Raw genomic sequence first — 24,670 nt, 5'->3', positions numbered from 1 at the left:
TATGAAATTCATTGTCGCTTATGATTTTATAATCAGTTCATGGCATCATGCGTCCCTGTCCCTTCACAGTTTATGCAATGTTTTATATAAATTTATTTAAAAATTAATATTTAATATTTGGATACTTTAAATTATTGTTTGAGATGAATAGGTATTATCTGGTCAAATTGAGTGTTTTTGAGCATGGCAAACTGCTTCCTGTTAACAGGACGAGGTTTTGCGTTTGTTTGCATTGAAAAATGAAACATCCGGTGACTTGGTGTAGGCAAACTTTAGAGAGCTCATCATTTTCAGTTTATCTGTGTTTTTTCAGAGAGAAATAACAACAAAATTGTGATGAATTTATGAAAAATATAACTTAAAAATAATATATTATAATTTTAAATCATGATAAATTGAAATCAGCCCTACATAATTATCTATTTGTTTTTAATTTTTTGAAAAAAAAAATGTCAAATTAAACAGAAACTGACAGAAACGATATAATTTTTACTTCTTTAATTTTAATGAACGCATTGATATTCAGATTACTGTAATTGGATTTCCCAAGAAATGTTTTTTTCTAACATTAATTCATCAGTAAAAAGATTTCATATTCTCGTTTCAATATTAACTCACATATTTGAGCGGAAAGCGAACACTTCCATAGCGATAGTTGCAGAGGCCTGTGTAAAGTTACTTCCTTTCGCGCACATCCACACATTTTTATGTGTGGATGTCCATCAGCAGTTGATGCGTACAATATGTGCATAAATCACCTAAAGTCTCGTCGCTGTCATGACGGTGTGAAAGTAATTTTCTGACTCGCTATCAGTGCTGCTGGTCCAACAAAGACATGGACGCAAAAACGTTCCTGTTGCTCCTCGCTTTATTCACTTCAGTGGTAAAATTTATTTTTGGCACATATCTAATTTCTTGTCATAATTTATAATTTTCGCCGTATTTTTTTCCAACGCAGTTTCAAGAGGCACTGCTTAGAAAACAACGTGGACAAAGTCGTTAGTATTCAACAAATAAAAATTTGAAATTTTTTTATGAATTCTTTGTATTGAGAAGGGAAACAAGCATTGTCTTCCTCGCGGCAAAACATTATAAAATGCTGTGGAAAGAAATCGTGCTTGAATTTTGTTGGAAAAAAGAAGGTCATGCCAAAAGGCAACTCCTCTACCTTGGAAGGTCATCCTTCAATTTTGACAGAACGGAAACTTGTGTCTGGAACTCCGATTCCTGTAGAAGTAGGGCAATCAGAAAGCATCGGCTTTACTGATGCTTTGCAAAGTGAAGAACCAAGCTCGGATTCCTCAACTCCAGTGCTCTCAACGGAAACCTCAGCTTCGGGTTCAGCTGCATCAAATCAAGCGTCGTCCCAAATGACCAGATCTGACCCTGGTTTCTCTACCGGAGTTTCTCTCAGTGAAATTTACAATGGACTTACGTTTCCGTTGGAAAATCTCACAGATTCTTCAACAACTTATGCCCCAAACTCGTACACGACTATAGCTGATCCTGGCAGCCCTACAGTTTTGAATTTCAATCTTGAAGCCCAAAATCAGACCCAATCAGCTAATTCAATAACTAATTCTACTGAAAATAGCAACGCTTCTGTTACCAACCTTGCAACTCAAAATCAGACTCAATCGATTACGGTGATCGAAGAAATCACTCCTGAGATGAGTTCGGAAAACGTTACCGATCCAGTTGTAGAAGAAGCGCCACCTGAGGTTGTTGTACCTGAGGACGACTCATACTCTTCTTTGACAGGCGAGGTTTTATAAAACGAATCTTGTGTTCTAGTGCATTTAATTTTTTTCTTCTCAGTTTGGCCCTGCCTATGAACAGGCCTGTGATAAAAATGTAAATCCTTAATTAAGGGAAATGAAATTTTTAGTTCAATCAATTGAAACAGGTATCACTTTTTGGGCCAGACGGACAGCTAATTGGTCAGTAGCAAAAAAATTCAATTATATCGAAGATTAAAATGCTTAAGCAAGGTTTACATTTTTATCTACCCCTAACTTTAAATTCAATACTTGAGTTTTTCTTTAAAATTAATGACTAACAATAAGCAAAAAAAAACCTATTTTATTAATCTAAATCGCATTCTACAGTTGTACGTAACGAAAATATAATGAAAATATTAACTTCTTTACTTTTTTTCAACAACTATGACCATTTTAAAATTAGAGACTTTTCCTCAATTTATTTAAAGAAACTTTACAGACGCAGATGATTATGGCTCTTGGGAGACCACTTGCGACGGCCTTTATCTCTTTGGCAGTACAGTGGTTCGATTTGTTGTTTTCGTTTGATTCATATATTTTATAATTTCCATTCACTTAAAGTTGAATTGGGACGAAAATTTTCGGATGTGCTGTAGTTTGGGAATGCTTCCTTTGATGGTTGAAAACGCGTGGAAACGTTCTTGCTTGCAAAAATTCATCGATGGTCTCTACTTTTAAAATTATTACATCTCAAATTTTGATTTATAAATTTTACTCAAGGGCCAAACTGGAAACACAGTTCCATGTACTGGACGACAGGGAAACGGATGGACAAAACATCATTTATGTGGTATGACAAGCGTGCGAATTTCAGCACAAATATGTGGAAAGCGGGGCAACCAAACAACGTCAATGGATCAGAAAACTGCGTCATGCTTCGGATTTTCAAATTTGACAATTACTCCGTCAAGCTCGAGGACCTTAACTGTCAGAGACTTGCAGTATTTTCTTGTGTTGTAAATTTAAATATCCCTCTCATAATCCCACCTTTAATATTTCATCAAACTATGTAAAGGGGCAAACCACACCTGCGCCAAAATGCAGCTTTCCAACTTGCCCCCAGATTAATTGCACAAAAAACGTAATTTAATCAAATTGTTTGATAATTCCCAGATTATAATATTATTTGAACATTTGAAGGAATCCGTTTTCACCAGCTTTAAGGAAAATCCCGCCACTTATTTAACAGGTTGCAAAATGATTTCAAATTTCATTAAAAAAATTATTAATTTCAGAGCCAAAAAATCATGGGTTCTGGCTTGAAATTAATTACAGGACATTTATGTTTAGTTTTGCAAATGACCTGCGTTCGGTAATTTGTTAAATAATAATTTAAAAAAATATATTTACTCAAACTTCTGAAGTATGAAGATGCATTGCAAGCATGTTGTTCAATTGATTTCAAACTTTTGAGTCTCCACCAAGCATACAAATTTAACTCAATTGGAGCTGCTTTCAAAAGTAAGTTTTAAATGCTCAATCATGCATTTTTTAAGAAAAATTTTAGACCTATCAATCAAGGCAGGCAAATTTTGGACTTCAGGAAGCGACGCTGGTTGTTCAGGACAGTTCGGTTTCTGCGCCACAAACAGAACTTTGAACTTGAATGAAACAATCTGGATGCCAAATCAACCGGACAATTCAAACAAAAATGAGCATTGCCTGGCAGTAAATTCAAACAACTTTGTGGCTGCTTTGAGTGACGAACCGTGCGAGCAAAAATTTCGATACATTTGTGAGGTAGAGTTAAATACATGAAAATTATATTGAAACTATTAATACAAAAATCCTAATAATCACAAAGGGAAGATCCAGCACAAGGGTTAAAGCAATCGAACTGGAATGTGCAGCTGCATTTCAACTTACAGATGGCATTTAAAAATTATAAATATTTTTAACAATAAACTTTTTTTCTTTCTTAAAACGTAGCGGAAATGGGTCTTGCGTTTTTAAATCCAAATGCCAATACAAAATTCAGGTGTTTCATAAGTTGCTACAGTGAAAATGCAAATTTGGTAAAATATATCTAAATAAAATAGAGCATTGAAAATTAATAATTATTTTTATCTATCACAGTACCAAAATGGCAAAATGAATGGACCCAAAATTTTGCCATTTATTCCAGTTGTTTCAAAAGGAAACGACTCTGCAATGAAAGAATCGTATGATACAATTGGCCAATGCAGTCAATCAAGCAGTTCGTTTATTTTACACCAAATAGAACTTTGCTTCAATTTTTTTCTCCAATACACAGAGTCTCTATCTGGCTGCAACAGAGTTTCCAATTTTGGTGCTTGTAATCTTCAGAAATCTCCAAATCAAACAATGAAACTCGCTAATGCTGTGGAAGTTACTCTAACTGTGATTATGATTTATTTTATTTGGATTAAGTAATTTAAAATAATTCTTTCCAGGAAAAGAAGTCCTGGTTGCCCCCAAAGTTGGAATCTTTGTGTCCCAATGATTATTCAATAGCTCTAAACGTTGTCAAAATTTCTTGTTTATTAATAATGTAATGTAATCTCAGATTACCTGAATTTAGGAAGGCTACAAGGATGTTGTGGATTCACTCATAAATAGTAATCAAAATAATTACTGACCTTTAATCTCCAATTTTTACTTGTCTCGTGAGTAGGTCAAGCATCCCTCGCAACATATAGACTTGTCGTTAAGACCGTGTGTGGAAGGAAATTTATGCTGATGTCAATTGAAACTGCAGTAAATATTTTGATAAATTGCGCGAGTAAAAAATATTACTTTATTAAATTTTTTTGTTAGCCCTTGTTAACCACTTTAGCCCAAGCCATGTCAGAATGCGCTAAATTTGGACTCCGGCTTGCTACAATCGACACAAAAGTCAAACTAGACTGCATGATTTTAAACAAAATATGTACGTTTGATTTATTTTGCTAATATTGTAGATTTTAATCATGTTTATTTAACAGCTGTGGACATTAAATTTCCAACATACATAGAAAAGTCCTACGCAATTGCTGCAATTCAGAACAAGCCTCTTCTGGCCAAAAACTGTTTCTCAGACATTCCTTTTGGATTAGGAAGCTGGATTGCTAACAACTTAACTGTCTCCAATGGGCCGTTTATTTTTGTGAATTTTATTAGAAAATTTGCTTATTCTGCAGGTGGCGGAATCAAGCACCTGATTTGTGAAACCATTTGATTTAAATTATATTTAATTTCATAATACAATAAAAATTGGAACGTACAAATAATTCATATATATTTAATTATCTTTAAATTTAAACAAATTCCTGAGAAGAACAATGATTTGCGTTTGAATAAGCTTTTTTAACTGAATATTTATTTAATTAAATTGTATTAAAAATAATTTAAAAAAATCTAGATTTTGTGCTAAATGATTCACACAATACTTTGTTAATTTCAATCGATACACAGCCGTTCATACTAATTGTAAGTAAAAAGGTATCAAGGAGCTGTAAAGATAATAATAAATGATTTGATTTGTTTTGATTTTTTTTAGCTGGGGAAATTAATTAAATGAAAGATACACAAAGATTTTCTATTAAAAAAGTAGCTTATTTGTTATTCAGTTCCTCCATGAGTTAAAATTTTTTATTTATTTTCAAATTTATTATTTACTTAATTATTATTTATTGTTTCATCATCATTTCCTTTAAAGCGCACTTGAGTAAATTAATTTCATCATTTCATTTCAATATTGTTTATGATTTTGCGCTTTCACAATAATAATTGCAATTGAAACTTCCTCTCGTGCACATCCTCTAATAATTTTTTATTTGATATCAGCGAATGATGGGTATGATGAACAATTCACATGAGCTCTTGTTGCTGCCACGTTGTGAAAGTCGATTTACTAGCAGCGAGCAGTACTGATAGTCCAGCATTATAAAATGGACGCAAAAACGTCCCTCTTGCTCCTCATAGTATTCATTTTAACAGTATGAAATTGGTTTTGTGCATATTTCCAATCATCTGCTATTTTAATTTCACCATCGTTTTTTCAAACGCAGTTTGAGGAGACCGCGTGTAAAAGACAACATAGAAAAAGTCGTAAATATATAAAGCTAATTAAAATTCATGTTAATATTAAGAATTATGAAAATTTTTAAGGGAAACAAGCATCGTATTCTTCGCGGCAAATTATTATAAAATGCTGCGGCAAAAAATCGTGCCTTAATTTTATTGGAAAAAAGAAAAACGTTCCAAAGGACAACTCCTCTGCCTTGGGAGATCATCCTTCAATTGTGACAGACCCGAAACTTACATCTGGAACTTCGAATCCTGTAGAAGTTTGGCAATCAGAAAACAACGATGTTACTGACGCTTTGAAAAATGAAGAACCAACCTCAACTATGGCAAAGGAAATCAAGAGTGGTCCAGAAACAACTCCTCAAACATCAACCGTGGCTTCAATTGCACTTTCAAGCAAATCTTTCACCCAAAATTCAATGCTCTCAACAATGGGAACTTCATCTGCGCCTAAAATGACAAACTCTGACGCTAATCTCTCTACCAGAGTTCCTCTTAGTGAAAATACATTCGACAACAGCGGAATATCGTTTCCATCTGAAAATCTTACCGAATCTGCAACAACTACTGACGGCCCAAACTTGTACACGACTACAGGTGCCACTTCACCATCATCTTCGAACTTTACCCTTGAGACTCAAAATCCGACCACCCAGACAAATTCTTTCGAAAATAGCAACATATCTGTTTCCAACCTTGCTATTCAAACTCGTACGCAATCAATTATGGTGACCGAAGCAATCACGACAGATATGAGTTTGGAAAACATTACTGATGAAGTTATAGAAGAAACGCCACCAGAGATTGTTATCCTTAAGGACGAATCTTACGTACCTTTGATTGGCGAGGTATTTTGTTTTTGCAGAAAATATTTATTGTGAGCTCAGCAAGCTTTTAATACTTTCCTCTCAGTTTGGACCTGCATATCAACAGGCCTGCGTTAAAAATGTAATCCTTCTATAGGAAAATGCTAATTTTTGCTTAATCAATTAAAAAAGGAGTCTCTTTTTGGATCAGACGGGCAGCTGATTGGTCAGATATGATTGTACTCTAGAAAATAAGAATTCAATTGCATCCATAAACGTTATTCCCTTGGAGTCAAAAAATTGAAACCTAACCTCATTCTGTATTTTTTACCGCAGTTTCAATTTTTTTTATGGAACCCACCTGAAATTTTTACATTCAATTTTTATTCTTAACACGTACAATTTAGTAAACCTATAGAATGAAAGCTATTTGCAATTTCTTTTTGTGGCCTTTAAAATGTAAGTAAAAAACATTTAACAGACGCAGATAATTATGGATCTTGGGAGACAACTTGCGGCAACCTTTATCTCTTTGGCAGCACAGTGGTTTGATTTGCTTTCTTCGTTTGATTCATATAATATAAATTCCATTCACTTAAAGTTGAATTGGGATGACAATTTTCGGATGTGCTGTAGTTTGGGAATGCTTCCACTGATGGTTGAAAACGCGTGGAAACGATCTTGCTTGCAAAAATTCATCGATGGTTTCTTATTTCAATTTATTAATTCTAAAATTCTGATTTACAAATTTGCGTTAAGGGCCAAACTGGAAACACAGTTCCATGTACTGGACGACAGGGAAACGGATGGATAAAACTTCATTTATGTGGTATGACAAGCGAGCGAATTTCAGCTCAAATATGTGGGAAACGGGGCAACCAAACAACGTCAATGGATTAGAAAACTGCGTCATGCTTCGAATTTTCAAATTTGATATAGACACCGTCAAGCTTAATGATGTGGATTGTCAGAAACTTGCAGTCTTTTCATGTGTAGTAAATATATAATTATCCCTCAAAAGAGGTATGTTAAAAAAATTAAAATACTTTTTTAGGGGCCAACCACACCTGCGCCAAAATGCAGCTTTCCAACTTGCCCCCAGATCAAATGCACGAAAAACGTAATTTGATAAAAATAAAGTTTATGGTTATCGTTCCCTTAATAAAAAATTTATTCTGCAGGAATCTGCTTTTACAAACTTAGTGGAAAATTCCGCTTCGTATCTAACAGGTTGAAATATTATTTGAACATTCATTTGTAAAACTTAATTTAAAACTTTAGAGCCTAAGAAGTATGGGCTATGGGTTGAAATCAATTACAGGACATTTATGTTCAGTTTTGCAAATGACTTACGTTCGGTAATTTATTAATAAATTTTAGATTTTAATTCATAACAAAAAAATAAGTACAAAGAAGCCTTGAGAGCGTGCTGCGCAATTGATTTTTCACTGTTGAGTCTCCATCAAGGATACAAATTCGACTCGATTGGAGAAGCTTTCAAAAGTAAAGTTAAATTAAAATTGTACTTTTTTTGTAAGTAAAATTTTTAGACCTATCAATCAAGGCAGGCAAATTTTGGACTTCAGGAAGCGACGCTGGTTGTTCAGGACAGTTCGGTTTCTGCGCCACAAACAGAACTTTGAACTTGAACGAAACAATCTGGATGCCCAATCAACCAGACAATGCAACCAAAAATGAGCATTGCCTGGCAGTAAATTCAAACAATTTTATGGCAGCATTAAGCGACGAACCCTGTGACAAAAAATTTCGATACATTTGTGAGGTAGCTTTAAAGCTAGAAATCTATTTTTTGATGATTAAAGTAATGAGAAATTATAATAATTAAGGGTAGAGCAAGCAGAGGGACAAAAGCACTGGAACTGGAATGTGCATCAGCTTTTCAACTTACAGAAGGTTTCTTATAAAAAGAATTTGAAAGGATTGTTTCTTGAATAGCTTTTTTTAAATTTAGCGGAAATGGCTCTTGCGTTTTTAAATCCAAATGCCAGTGAAAAATTCAGTTGTTTCATAACTTGCTACAGTGAAAATGCAAATTTGGTAAAATATATCTAATTGAAATAGAGTATTGAAAATGAATATTATATTTTTATATATTACAGTACCAAAATGGCAAAATGAATGGACCCAAAATTTTGCCATTGATTCCGGTCATTGCAAATGGAAACGACTCGGCTATGAAAGAGTCGTATGACACAATTGGCCAATGCAGTGAATCAAGCAGTTTGTTCATTTCAAATTCAATAGCAGTTTGCTTACAATTCTTCTCCAATACACAGAGTCCCTATCTGGCTGCAGCAGAGTTTCCAATTTTGTTGCTTGCAATCTGCAGAAATCTCCAAATCAAACAATGAAACTTGCCGACGCTGTAGAAGTTACTATAACCGTTAATTTGTGATTTTTTTCGTGGATTAAGTAATTGAAAGTAATATTTCAGGAAAAGAAGTCCTGGTTGCCTCCACAGTCAGAGTCTCTATGTCCCAATCATTATCCCAATGCTTTAAACGTTTCTAAAATTTTAATTTCACCTTGTATTCATTTAATATAATCTTTAATTACCTGATATTTAGGAAGCCTGCAGGGATATTTTTTATTATTACATGAATAGTAATAAAAAAAATCATTAATGATCTAATTTATAATTTTAACATGCCTTATGAGCAGATCAAGCAAACTTCGCCCCATATAGACTTCTCTGTAGGGCCGTTTGTGGAAAGAAATTTATGTTGCTGACAATTGCCTCTGCAGTAAAATATTTTCTAAAATTTCAAGGAAAATTCTTCTTCAACTTTTCCGCTAGCCTATGCTAACCACTCTGGCCCAAGCTATGTCAGAGTGCGCCAAATTTGGACTCCGACTCGCAACAATCGATACAAAGGCCAAATTAGACTGCATGATTTCTAACAGCATTTGTATGTTTGGTTTCAATGAAATATTTATAAGCGTTTCTATATATTCATCTACTTTAACAGCTGTAGACTCTACATACTCAGAAAACTCGGATAAGTTCTTCGCAATTGCTGCAATCCAAAACAAGCCTCTTCTGGCCAAAAACTGTTTCTCAGACGTTCCTTTTGGATTGGGGAGCTGGATTGCAAACAACTTTACTGTCTCTGATGGGCCGTTTATTTTTGTGAATTTTTTCAGTAAATATGCTTATTCTGGGGGCGGTGGGATCAATCGTCTAATTTGTGAAACAATTTGAATTTATTCATTACAATGATCTGCTATAATTAGAGAGTCAATGAAAATTTTGTGAAATATAAAACATTAAAAAAAAATAGGCTTATATAGTTGGAATAATTACAACTTTACTCAACCAAAACAAAAATAACTATCAGGGCAAAAATACAGAATGTAAATTAAAATTGATTTTAATTAATAAAACATTTAAAAATTTTTTATTAATGCTGTAGGTTTAATGCAACACTATAAGTAAAATTAATAAAAATTATCAACATTTATTAATTAATTAAATAAAATAGAGTGAAATTTGAATTCTTTTATTTACTAAAATTGAAATTAAAATTTTCAAAACAATTGCTGTTACTTCGTGATTTTCTTTTGAAGTGAATTGTTGAAAATGAATTTGCATCGCTTCTCAAACACGTTATAAATGTCCCAAAAATAGATTTGGTTTCAACTAAAAATATTTAACCAACCGTCTATATATTTAAATGTGACATGTAAGCTGCTTTCAACTAGAGACTTGCAGCTTAGTTTGATTTAAACCTTTAAATTTTTAAATAACAACAACTATTAACCCCGCCTTGCTGCATCAGTTAACTCCACAAAGATTGTTTGTAATCAATGATTTTTAGCATTCACTTGCTTAATTGTAGAGGACTAAATAAAACCAAATTTTTGCTGTTCCATGCTTATAGTTTTATTTCACTTGAGGAGGCTACTCGCTATTTTGGACAGTTTCTACACAGTGGTCATTTGAAGTGCAGTTCAAACAATCGTGTAAGGCAACAAAAGCCAAGATCAAAATTAAACATTCATGCACCCGATATCGGGGCTGGTCTCGTAAGTCAACACGTTTTACAAAATTCAGAAGGCGCTACTTCCGCCATGGGAAGTGGCCCCGTTTGTCATCAGCGAGAGCGAATAAACACAGCAAAAAAATAATTGTCAAAATTTGCACTTATAAGTCCTACATAAAATAATACACATTCATAATTATATAATATATTATTATAAAATAACAAGGAGGACGACACGACGAGTGAATTAAATTAGAGAGTGAAAGTGGGGGGTGGTGGAGATGTTCTGATGGCGTGGGAGGTGCGGGTGATTTGGTTAGCGGGCCTTCAGCTTCTTGATGGCGTTGGTCAGGTGCAGCATTTCGAGGTTCATCTGGGACACGAGGGCGTCCAGTCTGTCGACAGAGTCCAAAACCTCGACGCGCTCGGTGTGGGGGTTGAACCTGACCTCGAAGGGTCGGGACATGTCGCTCACCCAGCGCCTGAAATGAGACAAAATTTGTTATAAATTTTGTAAATAAAATCATATAATTTTGTTTGTTGGGAATTTTGAAAAAAAAAATTCTCACCTGAACTTCTCCTTGGCATCTTCGAAGCTGTCGGCGACGTAGTAGATGGGTTGGTACTCCTGATCCTGATAGGGCTGGACAGCGGTGAGTGCGGGCTCGAAGGGTCTGTGCTCGGGCTTGTCGCTGATGGCGTGCAAAAGCTCACCGTAGGCAGAGAGGAGACCGGCGCCGTAGGCCTTAACCGTGTTGTTTTCCTTGCAAAGTCCAAATTCAACAGTGAACCAGTACACCTAAAACAGTAGAAAAAAATATTGATAAATTTATTGTTAATTTCAAGGTTTCAATCCAAAAATAAAACCAATTTAAAATTGATTGGATGCACATTTAAAGTGTTTTTTTAGGACAATGCGAGCTTGAATAATTTTATTTTAAGTGCAAGGTTATGCAACCGGGTGAGCACAAGTACAAGGCGGGCGAGAGTTCCTTTAGGGGCCGAGGGCACTCACGCATGCCCGGCCCACCGAGTGGCTGACGTGATCGCCGCCAAGATTATTATGGTCATTGCCTTATAAGAGGTAAATAGGCCTGCAATTCACTTTTACTTCCTAACCTTGATTGATCTGTGGAGCATGACTCGCACCTTGACCTGCTAGTCAGCCATCCACATCGAGAGTGATCACAAAAAGCGTAACATCAAAGATAAATGAGTCTCTTAAGGCGAGATGAAAACAAACGCGCGCGCTCACTGGACCAAGAAAGGCAAGACGTCCGTGGCGCTTTTTCCCTTTTATTCTTGCGGTTTCGTCACATTGAAATTTCATCGCAAAGTAGAAACAAAAAAATTAAATAAAACTCACCGTCGAGAGCTTCTCAATTTCGGTGTCGGAAGCGCCGAGAGAGGCGAGACCGATTTCCTGGCTGAACTGGGCGAAGCTGGGGTCGGCGAGCAGCGGCATGTGTCCCAGCAGCTCGTGGATGCAGTCACTGCAAATTGCCAGACGCGAAATTAATGACAAAGGCGGCGACAATCGAATTACGCGCACTTAATTGGCAGAGTGCTGCTCTTTGCCGGCCGAAATTAACTTTTCATTCGCTGGAGCAAAATTGCATCGCGAGATAAAATCGACCGGCGCGATTGAAAATGTTAAACGGCAAAGTAAGGCATAGACGAAAAATTAACTCGGACACTTACGGTTCGGGGGTGTGGTAGGGAGAGGTGCGGTGGCGCACATACTGGGTGCTCTGGAACACCCTGAAGGCCAGGGAGGCGAGGAAATCGCGAGAGGTGAGGAGACCAGCGGCAGGGCGCAGAGTGAATCCAGTGTGTTCTGCAAAAAAATAAAATGAAATTTATAATTTGTTTCAAATAAATATATATTTAATTTTTTTTATAAGCTTTGAAACTCACTTCTGAGGAAATCGTTCATCTCCTGCAGCTGAGGAACGGCGCCCACGCGGAAAATTCCCTCCTTCTGCAGATTCTCAAAGACGATGTTGTACTCTCGGCAAGCGTGCTTGGGCGCCAGTTCGCACACCTGTCCGAACACGGCGTTCCAGGTGTCCACTTCAGTCTGCACGTATTCGATGTGGGGAATGGGCTGGCCACTGAAAATACGATAATTAATTCAAACTCATTTGGAAAAAGTCAAAATCTAACTTACTATTTGTAAGCGAAAGCGATCTCGGCGATCATTTTGCGGCGGGCGCGGTACTCCTTGTCGGAGAAACCAGGGTGGTTCATGTCCAACTCGGGCTCATATTTGGTCATCAGGTGGTTGCAGTTGTCCAGTTCACTCGCGTGGCGGGGGAACCAGGGATCTAAAAAATAATAAATAATGTTTAAAAAAAGGGAATAATATTTATTGATAAATTTAATTAATGCCAATTTCGGAGTAAATTAAATTAATTTTTTTATTATTATATTTTCGTACCTTTGACGCTGACGGAGTTAGTCTCCTCCTGGAGCAGCGTGACGCCGGCCAGGCTAGAGCTCTGGCGCAGCGAGCGGAGAAGCAGCAGCAGATTCTGGCGGGTCATGTCGACGCGGACAAGCACATCGAACTGGACGCCCTCGTCCTTGGAGGGACGCGACTCGACGTGGTTGACCACGCCGCTGTAGTTTTCGATGGTCTTGAGCACGCGGGCCAGTCCGCCGATGCCGTCCTTGAAACGCACCAGCAGGGTGGCGATCTGCTGTTCGTTGCCGCGCTGCTCGATGTCCTGGCTCAGGAGGGCTTCCTCCTCTGTCATGAACTGGTCTGCAATCGACCAAAGTTAGCAAAATTAGAATTCGGGAAAAAAATCATGTATTATAAAAAATCCGGATTTTGGGGAAATTTAATTTATTTCTTGTAAAATAAATAAAATAACGTTCATATTTCTATTGTTTCTTTTAATCTGATTTTAAATTTTTTATTCAAATAAGGCTTTATTTTTGGTATTTTTATCCTATTCCATTTGGCTCAATCTCGAGGAGTGAGACAGTTGCAAAGTGCAGTGCACGCCAATAAAAGACCTGTTACTTTTTTGTCTTTCCTTTCTCCCTTTCTGCGGCACCGACTGAGCGAAAAGTATCTAGAAATGGGTGGAAGGAGTCGTTGAGACGTGCAACGGAAGAGGTATGAGAGGGCAGAGGAAATCGACGACGACTCAAAAGTGCGGAAAAATGTTCTCGGACGTGAGGGGCGCTTAAAACGCGCGTTTGATAAAGTGCCATTTTTCCCGAGCGCGCCCATAAACCGCCTTTTTACAGTCGCCGACTTTCGTTGAAAGCTCTCGCGAGTAAGCGAGCGAGGAGAATAAAGCGGGGCCGCGTGTCAATGGGAATAATGCAACAGTCGAGACGTAATTGGGTCTCGGCAATTTTAATTTTTTACCTTGTACTTCGTCCTCCGCGTCATTTTCAGCGGCCTGAGGCTCCAGCTCCAAGTTAATTTCTTTCTCTACACGCAAAACAGAGACAAGCAAACGTTTAACACTTAAACAATCGTGCAAAATTAAAATATAATGAACAATAATTGACTCTTAAAAAAAAGTTAAAGTGAAAAATGCTAATTTTTTTTAATAAAAATAAACTCACTGGACTCATCAGCCTCAGGATCGCTGTCCGTGTAGAACTCCTCAGTGTAAGGAGAACTGTCTGTTGGGACAAATAAAAAAAAAGGAAAAAATAAAAGACTGAACTAAAAACACATTTAAACAAAAAACCTACCATCTTGATGGAAATCCAGTACATTGTCGGGGTTGCACTCTCCATCTACACATTTAAAAACGAAATAATAAAATAAATAAAAGAATAAAAATAATAAAATTTTAAATGTAAACGTCTAAATCATGCAGAAGTTGCAAAATAAAAAACTACAACACAAACCATTGGAACGTTGGCGGGCTTCTTCCAGAACGGATTGCTTGGTCTGCTTGACGACCAAAGTCTCGAAACGGGCGTCGTCGACAAGAGACCGCCTCCGGGCTGGGTAGCCGTTCTGGAAAAAGACAAAAACAAAAATTTAATATAAATTTCAAACGTTCTTTTAACACATAAAAATTTTATTTGAAAAATGATTCTTTTTTTAGGTCGGCAGGTGCTTGAGCAGCAACGGAATCCAATTACCGGCCCGCGTCCTTTTGTCCCCGGAGAACAAGGTAAGAAGCGGTTAATGCCTCTTTTTTTCCGCTGATTTGATTTTCGCGTCAGACAGATCGGATTGAATCGTTCGGAACGGTACGACGGGTAAATCTCTTTCCTTTTTCGCTTTAGAGCAACAGGTCTGGCTGCTCTCGACGACGACTACGTGACTGCTCGCTCAAAAAATGCAGCCAGTGAAATTCGTCTCGATCAAATATTTGCACTCTTGACGACTGACTTTGTGGGTTAAGATGAAGCAGCACACAAAAGATTCCGGTAGCTTCTCCGCTGACAATGAGATTTATATTTTTAATATTAACTCTAAAAATTTTTGACAATTTTTAAAAGAAACGGATTTTGCTAGAAAATCAATTCTTTCTCAACAAGTCGATCGAGCCGCGCGCGGGATTTGTTAACGCACAAAATTGTCCATTTCCTGGTATTGCCGGTGGAATTTGTGTACAAACACATTTATTTATAAATCAATTTTGTTTTTGTGAGTAAGCAACTCACTTTCACTCGCTGCGTTTTAATATAGGTAAAATTTATAATTACGAAGAGCACGGCTTTGTTGTTGTCCTCGTCGACCGACCACACGCTCAATCAATGTATTTATTTATGCGGTTATGCAACCGAAAAGCCGTCCGAGGGAATCATGTACTTTTATTAAGCATTCACGCAACAAGAGCGGCAATAAATTACATGGTTATAAATGCGTACGTGACAAAAAATTAAGTTCAAAGAGTGTGTGGAAATCACACGCGTCAAGTGAAGGAGATTCTGAATTAATTTCAAGAGGATCAGGAGCATCTGGCGGAAACTGAGGCCGCTCCAGAAACTCAATTTCCGAGTCGGGGAAGCCGCAGGGTTGGTGGCTCTTTGAGCTCATGACTTTTGCCATGGCGTGGGTGCAGAAAATGAGCTCGGATCTTGATTTTTTGTGCTTACTTAATCCCTGGGAATTTATAGAAGGAGGAAAGAGCCGAATGAAAAGAACCGGTTTTTGGAAGGTGTTAAAATGCAAAAACCAGAGTCTCGGCGGGTGAGGGAGGAGAGTAATGAGGCGAAAAGCTGCAAAAGGCACTTTCCTTCCCCTCAGTCGCGCCAAATCAAAACAAATTAAGTGCAAAATTGTGTCACCAAAGTCTGCGTAAACCCGCAAGTAAGATGGCTGAGGGTTTATATTGATTCATTCACCAACGGAGCAGAATTTATCAATGAAAAGTGTAAAGTTGATTGGCCAAAAATTTACAAAATAAAATTGTAATAAACAAAGATTAAATGTTACAAAAATGTAGAAATTAATTTGTTAAAAGCCGACTATGGCATAAAAATTAAAATTTCAAGAGTGAGGAAATAATGCAAAATTTTAAAATACGACCAAACACTTATTGAGAAAACAGATTTTAATTGCAGAAATTATAGATTTAAAATATAGGTAAGAAGTTCAGATATTTTATTATTTTGTACAGATTTGGAAGAATAGAATTTTAAAAATTTAAATAGATAGCACGCTTGAATGTGAATTTGCATCGTTCACATTTTTTCTCCTCTCGCTGGCAACCGTCCGGATCGTCGGTCAGTGGAGTAAAATGCGCGGTGCCCTGCGGCCGATGAAAGGAAACAACCTTGAGCGCCTCGCCACTTTTTGCACCAATAAAAGTGATAATGGAATAATTTTCGAGCAAGCGGACGGAGTGAGAGAGAGAGAAACGCCAAGAATTCCACCGACTTGGCATAATATCGAAGGTTACGAGCGGAGAGCAGAAAAATCGGGGCAAAAAACGGATCACCTTGAAGGAGCTCCCGTTTCGAAAAATCGCGTACATGCTAATTAACGAGACAATAATTTTTTACGCTCCAATCGTAGGGCGCGAACGGCCTTGAGTAGCGCCACTTCCTACATTCGAACTCGTCCAATTCGACTAATTAGCCCCGTGGCTAATTTTATGTACTGCAAATTACACTCGCAATTACACACAAAGCGGCCTCCAGACAATAATTTTTATTTTATTGACATACGTGATTTTTATTAATATAAGTGGTCGGGTCAAGTTTTTCTTGTGTTTACTCTTGCGAGTTCAACGGCTTCATACGAGTAATCACTGTTCTTACGGCCAAATATGGAGGGTTAAATTTCTCAGTACGAATTTATATTTATAAAATAATGACAATGAAACAATGGAAATGTTTATTTTTTGCCCAACCTGAACTATGAAAAAGTCAAAGATCATTTTAATTATGTTAGGCAATGCAGAAAATTGCAAATTTAAAATTAAGTAATTATTTCCCTAACCCCTCATAAGGGAAAAAGTTTATAAAATTTTGAATTTGATTCAATTGAAATGATAATTAATTGTATGGAATTGAAAATTTTACAAAATATGTGACGTAATGATTGAAAAATAAACTAATTATTGTAATGAATTCAAATTTAGTACTTTTGTCGGCTCTGTACAAATATTGAATTTAAAAATGGAATAAATTTCATGTTGAATGTTAGCACTGAAATGTCTCTGCGTGTTTGTGCAACTGCTTGAAGTTCCCATGCACAAGCAGTTAATTTGGCACGTCTTAACACGTATCCCACTGTCCGCTTAACAATGTCAAGATCGTCACCACTTATCATGTTAAAAATAAAATATTACCCGCAGAACATGTAAACTATTTTCACGAGAATTTTCGTAATTTTTACCCGAGGCTTTTCATAACGTCAGTTGAAAGTTTGAACAATAATTAATTGCTCCAGGCGTTAAAGAAGAATTATTATTGTAATCAACTCGACTAGACGGCGTGAAATCGGCTTAACAAGAATTTTGAATGTGGCAATTGTTGAAAATAAATCCTACCTCGATGCTGTAAGACTTCTTGATGGCGAACATCTCACGGTTCTTCTGGGCAGCGAGAGCCATTGTTGCTAGTTGTTGTTTGGGGTTGAGGGTGTTTCGGTCTCAAAAAAGGAAGGTGCGTTGCAGACTTCTGGGTATCCTAAGCAAACCGCGAGGGGGTCTCTCTTAGGCCTATCCAAGTCGCCCCCGACTGACTGAATGAGTGACACACGGTGAGTCTAGGCCGAGCGCCGGCCGCCCTGCGCTTATATCGGGCCGCCGCCCCGCCACCTGCGCCGTCCGCCTCCCTCCCTGCCGAGGAGCGTCAGCCGCCTCCACCACTCGCCTCGCCAGGCCTGCGGCCTGGACCCGCGAGAGGAAAATCCCCCGCAGCCCCTGCGCGCTCGGGCTTTCCTCGCACCATCCCGAATGGGAAACCGGTTCGATTGTCGTAAAAATTGCTCCTTTAGTCTCATTTTGACTCTTGAAGATTATTATTTTACTCTGATTTGCATTATCTTTTCAAAAACTTTAAAACTCGTTGCAAATCATTTTGAGACGGTATTTTTTATTTGAGCAAAATCGTTGCTTTCATTTAGTTTTTGTCCAACAATTAAGCTTTTCTCCACAACAATTGATTGTCTTTCAATGCAAATTTTAGTAACAATTTGGAAATATAAACAACAATAATATCTGATTTGTCAATATATAAAATTATTAATTTTTATTTCTTTTTCTTCGAAACTTCTTAATAATTTTAATTTATATTCAATTTTTATCATTACTTTCATAAATTGACTCTATTGACAGTTACCCCAGAAATATTTTGAATAGAATTCTATTATATTTCGATTTATTTCAATCATTACATTCATGAAATTGCTTTAAATATTCTGAATACAATGGATTAAGCTGTGAGAACCCATTTAAATATAAAATAATTTATTGTATAAGCTTAAAAAAATCTCACTTTCTATTAAGTTTAGAATTTTCCTTTTAGATTTTGATAAATGCACGAGTACTCTGCTTATTTTTTAAGCTTGTAATATGTAAGAAGTTTACTTTTTTTTTAGCAATATGGATATTTATGAACGTGATTTATTTTAAAACCATTCAGTTTTATTTATTAGATAATTTATCTTTAATTTGCTGGCGAAGATACATTGGAATCGGGAAAATTTTGTAGAAATATTTTGTTATGTAATGCAAAACTCGAAACTTGAATGTTACGTAACAGAGGTGCATTTTATTACTTTCATGCTTCCAACTCATGCACTATTACATGTATGCGTGAATTGCCAGCAGCTAAAAACAGAAGGTGGCAAAAAGCAAAAGAATCTTAAATCTTATTAGTTTCGCCGACGATGAGGTTGCCGTCTCCACTTGAAAAGTCGCTCTATAAACAATGCTATCCTCTCTCCTGCTGTTTCGCCGGCCGGCTTTTTAGCAATCAGGGGAATCCCTTTTAAACCGCAATGAAAGCACAGGTGGAAGATGAGTCAGGCCGATAATATAATATAGAGGAGCATGCAAACAGATCAAGAAACGGATTAAATCGCCGACAGGGTTTCGATGACAATGAAAAGCGTGACGAAAAAATGTTTTTTGTGCGAAATAAATATATAATAGCCGAGCCAAGAAGGAAACGCGCTGTGACGAATTTTTATTTTCAAGCTACATTTATTTAAAAAGAGCCTTAATAATCTTGCAGATAATATATGACATTGGGAAGAAAAATTGAAAGTATGGTGTCTGCGTACATGTGCATTACGCTTTGTTAAATAATTGTCACATGTTTTTCCTGCTCCTACCAGGAAAATATTGAATTAAATCTCGAATAGCTCACAAATTCTTATTTTGATGTCAATTGCTCTGCTTTCAATAATCGTCTAAAACACGTTTCAGTCAGCATGTGTATCGAAAGAACTTGAATCTAAAAATAAAATTTTTGAAACTTTCCTAAATAACGTCACGTTATTTGTATAATAAACGCTTTCGGTCAAGGACTCACACATTTAGCACAAGCTTGAGATTTTTTCGCACTTTAGCTGAAAATCTGTTAATAACTCTTCTCCCTTTCACCCTGACCAGTCTATGTCATTGATTTTTGGAGCAAACGTTTTATTTTTGCTTGAAAAATGCGCAGGGCCACAGGTCACATAAAACGTTCACTGCAAGATTTTATCACACTTTAGGCATTTTCGACACTGTGACCTCAACTTTTTCATAGTATCCGTCAAGATAGATACAAGTTTTACAATTTTCAGAACAGCATTTGTTGAATACTGCTGAAACCCAATTAACGTTTGGTGTTGGTAAGTACTGAGCACATTAATTTTATTATGTTGCTCTTGAGAGGTTGGTGCGTTGAGAAAATTTATTGCAAGAACGAAATTCCTTTACATTAAGTTAACCAGCTATTAAATATGTTAAGAATGAGAAAATTTATTATTTTTATCAGTAGTTATTCTTTATTTGTTATTACAATTAATTAAATAAATAATAATAATTGAAAACATATTTGAAATAAACCTAATTTTTCTATTTTCTTATTTTATTTTTTAATTCTGGTTTTTAACAACTTTTTATTGTTCGGTAGTTACAATAATATATTGTTTTTTGATAAACACAATTATTATTTTTTACAATCTTTATAAATTAAATAAAGTCGCCTCTGTAACAATGCTCTTCGCAGACAATAAATTGTAATTAGTCTCCTTTAAGAATTTTGCCTTTTCCAACTTTTTTTTGTCATTCACAATATATATGTTAATTTCTTGAAATATATATATAAAAAAATTTTGTTCATAAAATGTAAAAATTCTGCTGTAATTATAGACTAGGCTGACTTGTTTTATCTTTATTATGAGCTAACAATCACAATCGTTTACCCAATCAAATATCAATGTGCAGAAGTATCATAGAAAACGGCATAGTGTAATTTATTCATGGTGGAGAGACAACAGTTATGGGTGGCAGACCACTCTAGTATATTATCTTGAAGGTATGCATGGTAATAATTGTGAAGTGCACGGCCGTTTTTCATCTTGGCTACCACGTTTAAAGCCAATTTGATCCATCTATATTCGCAATAAAAACGAGCACAATATAATATTATATGAAAAAAAAAAAAATAGAGTGGGTGGCAGAACCCATTACCACTACGTTAAGGCAGTTGATGTAATCGTAGAGGTGCGATCAAGATTGCTTGGGCTATTGACTAGAGTTGTAATAATTAGAAGAGCATATAACAAGAGATTGCAATCGTGCGCCATGCATCAAAGGTCACAACAGAGATCAGTGATACTTGAACAGTATTATTAATGCGTCCAGAGCAAAATGGAAGTTGTAATAGTTTTGAATTTTTTTATCGATCGGTATTATTTATTTTTAGAAAATGAGTTTTTTTTCATCATAAATTATAGGATATCGAAAGCAATAGAGCGCGGCTCGTGGCGAGTCGCCCAGGTGAATGGGCGCACGTGATGCGATTGGCTGCATTTACCAAGGTCATGGTTGACTGTTGAATGTCCACTTGATTCTTATTGCTTTGAAATCTGAACAGATCATTTCATTTTTTTTTTATTAGAATAAATGTAAAAAAAAATCTGAGGTAATGTGCTTTTTTTATTTATAGCCAAGATTGTGATAGAAAAAATACATTTTTATGAAAAGAAAAAAAATTATCTTTCAAAATTCTTTTTGCTTTACAATTTTTTACAGTATCAAAGTTGAAATTAAGAATTTATTATTGCATTTGGGGTTTTCTCCGGAGCCATATTTTTTCCCTTTCTCATTTCGCAAAATTCAAGCACCTTTTCACGCGATGGATTTCCCTCAATTTGATCTTGCCACAAAATCGTATCACCTCTGCGGTTTCTCCACAACCTGCATTAGAAACTAATACTTTTGAAAAACAAACCAATGTGATTCAGTGGAAAAATGCGAAAACCAGAATAAATGTTAAAGCCGCTTGGGGATTTTGATCGCCACCTCACACCTGCTTCAACGAGGAAAAGGAACTGCATAATTACGGGGAAGATCAACAGCCAAGATCACGGTCAGTGAGGCTCTCTCCCAGGAAATTTGATCTCAATTTGCGTCATCAATGGCAAACTATAACAACGGTGCGAGTCATTATCCTTATTTAATTGTTAGGCCAATAAACAGCAAAAACTTTTCCTTAATTTTTTCTATTTTATGAAAAAGATAAATATGAAATCATTTGTAAATTTATATCTTTTATAAAATTTTTATTTAAAACATTAGAACTACATTAACTGAGTCATTAGCTTTAAGTAACTTTGATTTTTGTAATGTGAGTTGCTCCGTTTTTTTATTTATGAATTAGTATCTAATGATGACTCTCATCCTTTGCTGCTTTGTCAGCGTTGCTGCACGAGGATGACACCGCTATGTCAACATTCGGCGTGAGTAGAACATTATATCGGCCTCTCTTACTTTGTCGGTCAAATAATAAGAAAACGCGTGGAATACATAATATTGCACCGCGGAATACGCGCAAGCCACTTTGATCATTTTTTTTACCAAGGCGCAGCATGAGTGCTGAAAGGAGTTAGGAGAGTCTGTGGGTGGGTCCGGATATTCAGTCACCAATTCTAAAATTTCTTAAAATTCTGTGGTGCGGTGATGAATCGTAATATGAGATTTCTCAAGAGGTTTTAAGATAAATTTAAATTCCATTAAACTTAATATTTTTAATTCCAAAATTCCTATTCACAAAGATAAAATGCTGATTTCTGAATCTTAAACAAAATCCATAAAATAAATTCAAAAAAATATAATTTGTTATTTGTCAATTTCATAATTCATTGAAGTTTTTAATGTCCTCATTTTGTAAAACAAATTATTAGCGACAAAATCATCATTGGCAATGCTCACTGAATAAATGATGGCATTTTCCGACCCACCCATGCAGTATGTGTGTTTTTCGATGCACATACTCGGCCTGTCTGCTGTTTGTGTAACGGGCAGATAAATAAATAAGCGCTTCTCATTGTGATCAGTGCACGGGCACTACTTGCGACTCGAGAATAAAGTAATTACAATTTCTGTGACTTGTTCTCTTCTCAGGTGTTAACCAACTTGCACCTCCCTTTCCAAGCAAAAGTTTGTTTGCCGTCGACATTTTCGCACGTATGCCTTTCCAAACGATGCGAAAGCTACCAGACGTTTTTCCATTTTTTTTTATTTTTAGGATAATGAGTGGGATTTCCAGCTTTGAATTTTGAGGAACTTTTAACGTTTAATTTTATATGTTAAGTGTTATGGACCATGATATGGGATTTTTATTCCTGCTATTTCCTATATATGACTTGCAAAAATGTCTTTTGGATTTTTCTAGTTTATACCGAAAGTTTTCCCTCTATGAATTAATATTGGTTTCAATTTCATTGAATTTAACAATGTAGGATTTTAAGTGCAAAGGGATGTTTTGTTCGTTTGGAAAAATTTGCCAATAAAAATGGATTCCAACCATTGCAAATTTTGGACAAATGATGATTTAAAAAAAATCATCCCATATTTCCTGTACAAAACCCATACATTTTTAATTAAAACTCGCCATCATGCTGGTCATTCAGGATCATTTTCAAATATTTTAATATATAAATTACCATCAGTAATTTTTAACAATTTCGGAAAAGTAATCATTTTTTTAAACTTGTCTATCAACTGTTTTTTAAAGTCAGTTTGATTTTTCTTTAAACATTTGAAAATGAAGAGATTTGTCTTTATGGGGAAAGGGCTATTTTATATTTATTTATAATTTTCCTCTCTATAGTCGCAGAAGGTTGCCGTCTGACTCAAAGACAATCGCAACCGAAGCAGCGCATTAATTATGTGTACATTTATAAATATTCGCCCGTCTCTTATCGCACTGACTCATGAATTCTTGCGGCTTAATCGGATATAATCTGACGTCAATGAAAGGCAGTCGTGTGTAGAGCACCCATTGCACTTGATTGTATATTTTACAGTCGGTGTGTTTACAGCGTGCTTGACTGGTCAGCCCGGCGGGCGTTTCGCGCCGCGCGCCGATGAATGGAAAGGCCAAGGTTTTTAAATGTCCGTTCCAGCGGCGGTTGACGGATGCCGGCTAATTGACTATCAACACCGCCGACTGCCGCCGAAACGAGCGGCGACTTTTATTTATCACTTGAGAATATAAGATTGATGGATTCTGGACGCCATTTAGCGGCGAGAAAGACGGATGAAGAGCGTGTTACTTTTTGGCACGGCGATCCCTTGTAAAAAATGCAACCTCCAACCGAGAACTTGATTATACCAGTCAATCATTTCATTCAATCTCAAGTGGTGCGAACAAATCTGTGCAGCTACCAAAAAGTTTCAATCTCAAGTTTTGATCTAAATGTTAACCTTTTCTTCTTCTAAAAAACAAACATTTAAAAAGATTTCGTTCGCAGAAACTCAAATTACAAATTATTTTCCTCAATTCTCTAATATTTTGCCAATTAATAAAATAAACGCACGAAATTTTTAATTGTCAATTTGGTGTTACAGAAATTCCTAATGTTCATATGAATTTTAAAACTAATATTTTTCTCTTGCATTTGAATTTAAAGGCAATAAAAGTATAATCACCTTGATTGCTCATTTTACCTTAAAGCACCTTTAGAGTGCACAAAGCAATAAACAAATTTGCTTTCGCATTGAGCGAACTAGCCTAGCCTCGGGAAACATATACTTAACCCATAAAAATAACCTCTCCAAGTTAATAAATTGGCAATAAACATTTTAAACGTCTCTCGTGACCATCTAAATTTTCATCTTGATTATTTCATTCTTAAAGATTAGTTTTCACTCTCATTTTTTTTATGCTTTTAAAAATAGTAGGTTTCCATCTCAAGTCGACGATCAGTCCACCCGCCAACGGGCTACCTAATCGTCCGTACAGAAGCTGATTGTGAGTTAAATTTGAAGGAAATTATTCGCGTCAATTTAATATTATAATACTCATTGTGTGAAAACACAAAAGTCAGTTAAGTAACACTGAAAATTAAACGAATTAGAATGTAGAAAATTAATTTTATTGGATAAAAAAAAAA

At 36.0% G+C, this 24,670-nt stretch overlaps 3 protein-coding genes and 1 long non-coding RNA gene across 5 annotated transcripts in view; 3 read left to right on the top strand and 1 right to left on the bottom strand.

Moving 5' to 3' along the window:
• LOC132193034 (uncharacterized) overlaps positions 1-24,670 on the top strand; it is a 63,243-nt gene that overhangs the window by 1,027 nt on the left and 37,546 nt on the right. Inside the window, exon 2 of the long non-coding RNA XR_009441393.1 lies at positions 14,703-14,771. This is a non-coding gene — a long non-coding RNA (uncharacterized LOC132193034). The remainder of the gene's footprint in view (positions 1-14,702; positions 14,772-24,670) is intronic.
• On the top strand, positions 748-4,982 carry LOC132192674 (uncharacterized). 2 transcript variants are annotated; one of them, XM_059612742.1, is made up of 22 exons: positions 748-883; positions 959-998; positions 1,057-1,766; positions 1,819-1,854; positions 1,907-1,940; positions 2,221-2,285; positions 2,343-2,445; positions 2,502-2,737; positions 2,797-2,862; positions 2,922-2,970; positions 3,017-3,093; positions 3,146-3,242; positions 3,289-3,521; positions 3,586-3,652; positions 3,711-3,796; positions 3,858-3,978; positions 4,036-4,142; positions 4,196-4,264; positions 4,324-4,360; positions 4,417-4,499; positions 4,560-4,671; positions 4,727-4,982. In XM_059612742.1, the coding sequence occupies exons 1-22, from the start codon at positions 836-838 to the stop codon at positions 4,957-4,959; spliced, it is 2,709 nt and encodes a 902-aa protein (XP_059468725.1). In that variant the 5' UTR covers positions 748-835; the 3' UTR covers positions 4,960-4,982. The 2 variants fall into 2 exon arrangements, with proteins under 2 accessions (XP_059468725.1, XP_059468726.1); XM_059612743.1 differs by lacking the exons at positions 4,560-4,671; positions 4,727-4,982 and having other exon boundaries at positions 4,309-4,360; positions 4,417-4,454.
• On the top strand, positions 5,643-10,012 carry LOC132193028 (uncharacterized). Its single transcript, XM_059613375.1, has 22 exons — positions 5,643-5,719; positions 5,792-5,831; positions 5,892-6,658; positions 6,723-6,758; positions 6,809-6,842; positions 7,098-7,162; positions 7,218-7,320; positions 7,376-7,611; positions 7,671-7,736; positions 7,798-7,846; positions 7,898-7,974; positions 8,023-8,119; positions 8,167-8,399; positions 8,464-8,530; positions 8,589-8,674; positions 8,737-8,857; positions 8,914-9,020; positions 9,072-9,140; positions 9,205-9,241; positions 9,299-9,381; positions 9,435-9,546; positions 9,607-10,012. The coding sequence occupies exons 1-22, from the start codon at positions 5,672-5,674 to the stop codon at positions 9,837-9,839; spliced, it is 2,766 nt and encodes a 921-aa protein (XP_059469358.1). The 5' UTR covers positions 5,643-5,671; the 3' UTR covers positions 9,840-10,012.
• On the bottom strand, positions 10,496-17,834 carry LOC132193030 (tyrosine 3-monooxygenase). Its single transcript, XM_059613377.1, has 12 exons — positions 17,604-17,834; positions 14,500-14,611; positions 14,341-14,385; positions 14,209-14,268; positions 14,006-14,071; positions 13,061-13,387; positions 12,791-12,947; positions 12,538-12,734; positions 12,322-12,457; positions 11,987-12,113; positions 11,190-11,419; positions 10,496-11,102 (listed from the first exon to the last, which is right to left on the bottom strand). The coding sequence occupies exons 1-12, from the start codon at positions 17,664-17,666 to the stop codon at positions 10,937-10,939; spliced, it is 1,686 nt and encodes a 561-aa protein (XP_059469360.1). The 5' UTR covers positions 17,667-17,834; the 3' UTR covers positions 10,496-10,936.

This window comes from Neocloeon triangulifer, unplaced genomic scaffold, assembly GCF_031216515.1.
Source record: "Neocloeon triangulifer isolate White Clay Creek 2 clone unplaced genomic scaffold, ASM3121651v1 ptg000003l, whole genome shotgun sequence".
Classification (NCBI taxonomy): domain Eukaryota; kingdom Metazoa; phylum Arthropoda; class Insecta; order Ephemeroptera; family Baetidae; genus Neocloeon; species Neocloeon triangulifer.
Note: the sequence above shows the minus strand (reverse complement) of the source record. Positions and strands in the feature narration are given on the sequence as shown.

What these genes read in the sequence shown, in the direction of transcription:
- LOC132193030 (XM_059613377.1), bottom strand. Translation starts at nt 17,666, where the DNA reads ATGGCTCTCGCTGCCCAGAAGAACCGTGAGATGTTCGCCATCAAGAAG. An exon ending in AGAAGTCTTACAGCATCGAG is followed by an intron (nt 14,612 to 17,603) that starts GTAGGATTTATT and finishes GTCTTTTTCCAG; the next exon opens with AACGGCTACCCAGCCCGGAG. An exon ending in CGCGGAGGACGAAGTACAAG is followed by an intron (nt 13,388 to 14,005) that starts GTAAAAAATTAA and finishes GGTCGATTGCAG; the next exon opens with ACCAGTTCATGACAGAGGAG.
- LOC132192674 (XM_059612742.1), top strand. Translation starts at nt 836, where the DNA reads ATGGACGCAAAAACGTTCCTGTTGCTCCTCGCTTTATTCACTTCAGTG. An exon ending in GCCAGACGGACAGCTAATTG is followed by an intron (nt 1,941 to 2,220) that starts GTCAGTAGCAAA and finishes GAAACTTTACAG; the next exon opens with ACGCAGATGATTATGGCTCT. An exon ending in CTTGCAAAAATTCATCGATG is followed by an intron (nt 2,446 to 2,501) that starts GTCTCTACTTTT and finishes ATTTTACTCAAG; the next exon opens with GGCCAAACTGGAAACACAGT.
- LOC132193028 (XM_059613375.1), top strand. Translation starts at nt 5,672, where the DNA reads ATGGACGCAAAAACGTCCCTCTTGCTCCTCATAGTATTCATTTTAACA. An exon ending in AATTTCGATACATTTGTGAG is followed by an intron (nt 8,400 to 8,463) that starts GTAGCTTTAAAG and finishes ATAATAATTAAG; the next exon opens with GGTAGAGCAAGCAGAGGGAC. An exon ending in CATGATTTCTAACAGCATTT is followed by an intron (nt 9,547 to 9,606) that starts GTATGTTTGGTT and finishes CTACTTTAACAG; the next exon opens with CTGTAGACTCTACATACTCA.